The sequence below is a fragment of the Corythoichthys intestinalis genome, chromosome 7 (genome assembly GCF_030265065.1).
Source record: "Corythoichthys intestinalis isolate RoL2023-P3 chromosome 7, ASM3026506v1, whole genome shotgun sequence".
NCBI lineage: Eukaryota > Metazoa > Chordata > Actinopteri > Syngnathiformes > Syngnathidae > Corythoichthys > Corythoichthys intestinalis.
The window spans coordinates 30,313,006-30,320,671 of record NC_080401.1 but is presented as its reverse complement, the minus strand read 5'-3'; the positions used below and the strand labels follow the sequence as shown (position 1 = coordinate 30,320,671).

Sequence of the window (7,666 nt, the reverse complement as noted above, 5' to 3'; positions counted from 1 at the left end):
TCTACAGAACTGAACCATCATTCATCCAAAGAGCATGAGTGCCCTCTAGTGGAGAAAATAGTTCCTAGCTTGAATAGTTGAATAGTGAATAGTCCCTTCATAGTTCCGAGTATGAAATTAAAAGGATCATATCTCCGGTTTTCTGTGGTCAATTGGTGCCAAATAAAAACTGGGAAAGAGGTTAAAACCTGCACTTTCAAGTCATGTTGAGGGCAGTGCTCTATGTAAAATACTTAATTTTTGACTGTGATTTATAGATGCCACGGGATTGAACAGGTTGGTGTGATCATATAACGGCAAGTTTGAGTCTGATTGGTAAAATGGAGTCATGTGATTATTGTTGCTATGTCTCATTGGTGAAACTGGTTGAGCTGCTGTTGGCATCGCTCGCAAAAAAAAGTACAATCTAATATGTAGAATAAAGAGGCAAAATGAAACGATGAGTGTAGCCTAAAGTAGCGGAGGAAGAGTAGCGTTTCCCCTTCACACATCTATTCAAGTAAAAGTTAAAAAGTAGGGCTTAGTGAAACTATTCCTAGAAGTGCATTTTTCTCAAAAAGTTACTCAAGTAAATGTAACTGACTAAACTACAAACCTCTGTACAGTAAATCAGTGCCTACGACGGCGATAGACATCCAATTTATTTGGACTGGTGAGGGTAGCAGTGATCAACATGCAATAAATGACGGATAAAGGCAAATACTTTTATTGAAGAATAATTTTACATCTCTTCAAGCAATTGATGTTTTGAACACAAATGTTGGGGCAACACATAGACAGCGTAAATAACCAAAGCTTAATTTCTCTGTCAACCGAATGTATTTTCTTTTGAAATTCGCCATGACTTCCGTTTGCGCTTTTGTTTAAGTATTTTGCCTGTTCCTTGTTGTTTTGCAATTTTTGTAACTTGGAGGCAGGCGGAAAGGAATTGAGGCGAATGTGCATGCTTTGATCATTTCTAATGGCCCCTGTGGAAGAAGCAAAGCTTTTACAGTGATTGCAGTGATCGTTTTTATTTCCTACGGTGATCGTTTTATTTTCTTATGGTTCTTTGTGGACATTTTGCATGGTTTGAGAATAAAGGGCACCAAATCATCAGTCAAGTCTCACCCTTATTTGGAGCGGACCTGCTACAGACAGACATAAATTACAAGCAAAAACTAATATTAATGTTTTACTGAGGAGTTTTGACTGGCTGACTACAGTGGTATTCACAGTATGGCATTTGCAAATTCCCTTGTCCTCAAAAGTTTGGAGGTAAAACTAAATTATTTTTGTGGAACCCCCTCCCCCTTTTCACATTTTTTCACTCAACCCCTAATTAGTTACGTTTTATTTTCGAACAAATCATAATTGGTGTCAATCATAAAAGGGAGCGTGTTGCAATTTATTCAGGCATATAGTATCATTCTGAAGCACATTCAAGGAACAATTTTACCATGAGTTGATTTGTGGAAAGCTATAGACTTCTTAAACAATATAAACTTGCCTTTCGATCATGGCTGACTTCCCTGATATTCCCCCTTCATGGTACTTGTTGAGTGGGAGGCAGAGCTGTGCAGTAGTGCAGCAGCATACACATAAGAGCAGGGGAGTTGCAATGCATAAAAGGCGGAGCTATGTAGGACCAAGTGTTTCAGCCACTCCCACTGGCAGACAGAAAAGTCTCGATGATTTCTCAAAAATATAGCCGTTTAGGGATACAGATTTCTTTTTAACCAGGGAATGACCACACAGCATGATTGGAAGCCCAAAAATGTCAATTTTGCACTTCAAGTTACTCGAGTTTTTAAACCCCCAAAATGTACTTAATATGTATGTCATATATGCAATGACTTGATCACATAGGGTAACCACATCTCCTCTTTTCCTTGGACAAGTCCACTTTTTACGTTCTGTTCAAATCATCCATTTTTTTATTTTTTGTTTTTATCAAAGATAGTTTCAGTTTTTTCTTCGGTGAGTGTGAAGTTTTCAACTCATGCATTTCAGGACATTTTCACGCCCTACATTGCATTTTTTCACGCAAAAAAGGTAACTCCTTTGTCTGGAGTCAAAAAACAAAATAATTTGTACATTTTATATCCTTTGACAATGGATTTTGTTGAATGAAAATACCGGCAAACTTAAAAAGAAACGGTCCGCCACTTAAAGGTGCGATGAAATATTACAGCAAGTGACTCATCAAATGATAGCAAACCATACTTGGGACACAGATTAATCCAAAATGGAATGGCTTAATAATTAAATTAGATCCTAATTAGTCTTCCTTTCTAAGCTGCCGGTGTCCCGTCCATTAAAAAAATCTCCAAACAAAAGATGTCACACCCAGAATGAGCTGCAGATGTTATCATTCTGCTAGCATGCTATCCAAAGGCTTTCTCTTCTCTTGTTGCTTTGTGACCGTTCTGTCATTCTGTCAGCATGTACTAGCTAACGCCATACTAGAAAGCTAGACATGATCATCGATTCCGGTTGTGACATCACAACCAGAATTGCTGAAAGAAGTGGGCGTTCCTTGATGCATTGTTTTGGATGGAATAACGGTGAAATGGTAAAAAACTGCCAAATTTGAGTGCCAAATGTATTTGCTACATGTAAAATTGTATTATTCATTCATTCATTTCCCAACCCGCTTATCCCCACGAGGGTCGCGGGGGTGCTGGAGCCTATCCCAGCCAACTATGGGCAGTAGTAAAATTATATTTGTGCAGTCATATTCCTTTTTTGACATGGTCACACATTTTATAGCACCTTTAAAGTTGACCAATTTTAAAAATTAAAAAACGAGACAAATTATGGGGAGTTCATCTTCATGTGTATTTTCAATTACGTCTTTGTTCGTAAAAGATCAAAACAAGACAAATAACGGAATTTCCTTATGTGTTTGTGGACTGTCAATCTCCTCCATGTTCACTTGTGATAGTGCAGGAAAATGTACACACACCTATATTTGCATAATATCATCGGGTTTGAAGTGTTTCTTGCAAGTGTGCACTTTTTTTAAAAATTTTGATCTGCTCCCTGAAACCCTGGTCAGTATTCATTACTACTCCTAGCCAGCCTTTAGATAATTTCTAGATTATCTGAAAGGAAAAAAAAAAAAACCTCACAAAGCTCTAAGCAAGGCAACTTGCTACTTGCCACCTGTGTGCCGTCGTCATCACGTGACATGCCATATACCAAAATAAGGAGTTCCTCCTTTTTAAGTCCACCGGGTTTTACATACATCTCCCTCTATAAACTCTGACTTATTTGAATCAATTTAATGACTTAGTTTGCAGACTCAAAAGATTTGGTTCGCTGACTCAAAAAAGTAGAGACACCACACTACAGATGGGTTGAGTTGGCTGATGGACTTAAATTGAATCGAAGTATTATTTCAGTGTATACTCATCAGGAACAGTGGAGAAGATTCAGTTTAATCATTCTATCGACCTATTATAGGTCTATCCTTATCCGAGTTAGTAAAAACAGAAGACTCCGATGATTTGATTCCCTGACACTAGTCAAGTGACACGATGCATTGTATTGATGCAATTACTCAAACTATTAGACCCAAATGAAACATCACATTGTGAAATGATGGATAGTGAAATGATTGAGTTGAATCTGTTGACTAACATGAATTACTCACTGTGTTTCAATGGGTTCTCTGCAGAGGCGTCGCGTCCCATTAGGCAAACCGGGCAATTGCCTAGGGCGCCCAGCCAGCAGGGGCCCCCAGAGGGCCAACAAATTTAGCTCACGCAGCTTTACTGCACTGTCGCTGCAACAAGTGCGACAGTGCCAGTGAAAGCCTTGTGTCTGAGTTCCCTGAAGGGGCCCCTTCACTCGCTCTACACCCCCTCCCCTCCCTCACGTGACTCAGAGTGAGAGTGAGCGGTGATTTGGCTTTTTTTTTAATTGATGTATATCCAAAATAAAGAGAAGTTATCCTTCTGGAAGCGACAAAAGAAAGAAAAAAAGCAGAAGAGGAGAAAAGGAAGCGTAAGTGTGAGTGTACTATGTTACTGTAGTTTTATGTCCTAATGTAGTAGAAGCCGGGCACTTTGAGTGTCCTAAAAAGCGCTCTAGGAGACCGAGGCGTTATTATACTTTTATTAAATATGCTATCGCTCCAAGTCCAACTGTCCCCCTTACTTGCACACGCTCGAAGGGCCCCATGTTGCTTGTTGCCTGGGGCCCCCGGGGACCCTTGCTACGCCTCTGGTTCTCTGACATGCGTCAATGGCCTAATTGTAAACGCTGCAGACTCAGATGATTTGGTTCATTTACTTTTGACAGATAACTCACTGGAAACAGAAGTGGACTCAAATGATTCCCATAAATTGAAGCAGAGATTCCTATGCAGCAGCACTTTGAAACTGTTATCCATACCTTCATCACATCTAGGCTGGATTAAAGTAATAAACTTTACATTGGACTCAGCCAGTCCTTCCTTAAGCACCTTGTTGCTGCTTGCCTCTTAACTGGAATACGTGAAAAGGAGCGAATAACTCCAAGTCAAAACTTTAAATGGTCTGGTTGAACTGCTGCATCCATTGATTTTGTAAACACACTCAAGTAACTGAATGAATCTGGGATTTTTGATTGGACGTTTTACTAGTTAACTATATAAATAGACTATTTAAAATCCCAATGTAGAGACTATTTATTAGAGGCATTTACAGCCCACAATAAAGACTACACAGTGTATATCATTAGGTAGTAAGGAATGAATCCCATTCCTGTTTTCATCACTGTAACATGGATGAGATTATCACTCTCTCTATTCATCAATAGATTATATGGTCAAAGGTCATGACACACAGACACCAATCAATCAGTCGATCAATCAATCAGAGCTCTTAACTGTCTTATCTAAATTCAAGGCATTTTTTTGCTTCCAACTTCAGCATAGACAGTTTGGGGAGGGCCATTTTCTTTTCCCAGCTCATAAAGGAAGGTCCATAAAAAGTTATGCTTGCAAATATTAGGGGCAGAAGAACAACAGAGACGAAAGGAGACTGTGGTTGATATCGCAACCTGACTGAACTGCAGTAAGTCCCATTTCCTGTTCTTTGGTTATGATAAAATTACAAGGAGACCAACAGACACACCAACATCAAATACCTTACATTTTCAACTTTGAAATATAGAATTTAAAATAACCACCAAATAACACACTATTATATAAATAAAAAATGTGTCACTGTAAAAAGTTTGGTTTCATCTTTCTGGAAAAAACAAATTTATTTTATTTTTTACACATACTACAATAGTTGTGGGATTACTTCTACTGCCAACAGGCCAAACCTTCCATTTTTTCTGCTTTAGCATTGAATTATTTTTTGTGTGCATTTTTTTCATTTGATTTCTCATTTTCAAAATCATTAATTTAATTGTGAATTACAAAATAATCACGAATAATATGAATTTACATGTGAATGGCACCTATTGTGCTAGTAGTATACTGTACTGTAATTGTTACGTAGTAATAGCGATACTATTCCTTTAGGGGGCGCTGCTCCCTACTGGTATTTTGGCTACCCCTTGAACTCTTCTTCTGAATTTTTGTAAAGTATCTGCAGTCTAGTTTATGAAATTAATTACAGTATCTCTTTCGAATTTACTTGTATGGCAATAATATACATAATATGCCGCTTTGGGCACATTCCCGGAAAGCGGCTATATCTGTCGTTAAACCTGTTGCATGTCACCGCGAACTTTAACCCAGTTCGAGACAACCGTGACTGGAGGTGAGATTTACGATTTATGACACATTTCGCATTTGTTAGGAAGAGTGATATTCAAGAAAAAAATAACTTTTGAATTGACAAATGTTTTCTTGACTCGTGTTAATCCCTCCTGTCCATCACAGTGCTCACACAGCTAATTTGAGTCGAGGATGATGAGGGAGGCGGTCAAATTTGGCTAGCAATCCAGACGCCACATTTCGGCCAATCAGAAACCGATTTGGCGCGCTGGAACCAATCAGAAAGCGGCGTCGGGTGCGCATTTACTTTGGACGACGGGCTTGAGGCCATGGACGGAATGAGAAGAGCCCTCGTTAAGATCCCAAACTTTTAGCAGTAATTTTCGACGCCAGCCTGCACGGTAAGTGTCTTTTACCTAAAATTAAACCAAATCCCTTGTTTTGCCGCGACACATTGATAAAATTGGCGTTAAACCTCAAGTTGACTAAAAACTCGCGAGCTCGAGCTCACTGCTGGAGCAGAAAAAAAACAACGCCACGTTAAACTTTTTCCCAGTTTTGAGCAACCGTTTAACTTGATAAGTTTATTTTTTAAAACAACTGAGACTCAGTGAACCCCGATTTGAGTCCAATATGTAGTTGTCCATTTTTATAATTTTATTTTTTGTTTTGTTTTAACTAATCAGAAGACATTCATCGTTACTAGGTTCGCATGAATTAGAATTTCAATCTAAACTGCTGATGACTTTAAAAATGGTGTAGTATGACTTCTGTTGGGCCATTTCAACTTCCCCTTTATACCCTTGTAAATGTTTAAAATGTATCTGATATGCAATAGGGTTTTGAGTCATTCTAACTCAGTAACTTTAAGAAGTCAGTGTTTGAACAAACATGTTCAAAGTGAAAGGACACTGGCTTGTATGTTCATGACCAGCAAAAGTATCAGCTAGTACTTTTAGCCATTTTGATGCATTTTTGACTTTGGGCATTGATAATCTTTCAAAAATTCTTATACGGGCAATCTTTGCCAATTCATGTTTTGCCATTCGCAAGCTTTAGTGATGTACAGAACAAAAAGAATACTGGCTGAATAATGCAGTTAAAGTATTTGCGCCTGTTCATATATTTTTGGGCTATTGTATTGCCAAACGATGCTGCCAAAAAGTTGAGCTCTTCCTCTAAGCTTTCAGCACCATAAGTAAAAACATTGGATGGGTTTCACTCAGTATAACACGTTTGATAGTAACAACATACCATTACTGACATTTTAACGTCCAACTGTGTTTTTAAACAGTTTTGCCACAGATTTCACAAATTTTGCTGAACACAATGTATTTGTTATGTGGTGTCTCAGTCTGAACACAAGTAGGACGCTATGTAAAACATAGAGACTATAAAGATATTTCAGAATTTACTTTGGTAACTCTTTGTTTTGCGTCTTTTAAAATTTTATGTTTGTTGCTATCTTTTGTCATTCGGAGACTTTTCTTTTCCTAAGGGCTTGTTCTGGTGCAGTCATGGGGGAAATCGAGGGCTCCTACCGGATCCTCCAGACCCCGGGCACGAGACTGGGTGCTCAGTTCAACGCGGGTATCAGCACATTGGAACCTGGCCAGGGCCTTAACACCAATGTGGTGGTGACCAAGGGTCCTGGACGGGGGCTTCAAGTCCGCGTGCAAGGTCTGGACGAGTCGCTGGAGTTTTTCGATTTAGACGTGAGTGTTTCTTCCACCTTCCTCGCATGCTGGGATAAGTCTGCTGTTAGTTAGCCGTGCACAGCAGGGCTACGTTTGACCCGGTTTGCGTGTTGGTGACAGCTGCAATGTGGCTTTGGTGCGGAAATCCCTTACCCTCTGTCTTATGCCGTCTTATTTACCAACTCCAAACTGTTGAAGTTTGAAAGGATTGTCCTTTGAGTTTGAGGTTTCTCTTCATGAAAGGCATCAGTTCTTTTGACAGGGTGTAGGG

General features: G+C 39.1%; 1 protein-coding gene across 5 annotated transcripts in view; it reads left to right on the top strand.

Moving 5' to 3' along the window:
- The first annotated feature begins 5,611 nt into the window (after positions 1-5,611).
- Positions 5,612-7,666, top strand: part of farp2 (FERM, RhoGEF and pleckstrin domain protein 2) — a 43,622-nt gene continuing 41,567 nt past the window's right edge. The window contains exons 1-3 of one of the 5 annotated variants that reach the window (XR_009063825.1): positions 5,612-5,741; positions 5,864-6,099; positions 7,197-7,413. Coding sequence is in view for 4 of the 5 variants with exons in the window: in XM_057840749.1 (XP_057696732.1) it covers positions 7,216-7,413 (198 nt within the window). In the remaining variant the exon portion in view is untranslated. The remainder of the gene's footprint in view (positions 5,742-5,863; positions 6,100-7,196; positions 7,414-7,666) is intronic. The other 4 variants (XM_057840749.1, XM_057840750.1, XM_057840747.1 and 1 more) reach the window with 4 other exon arrangements.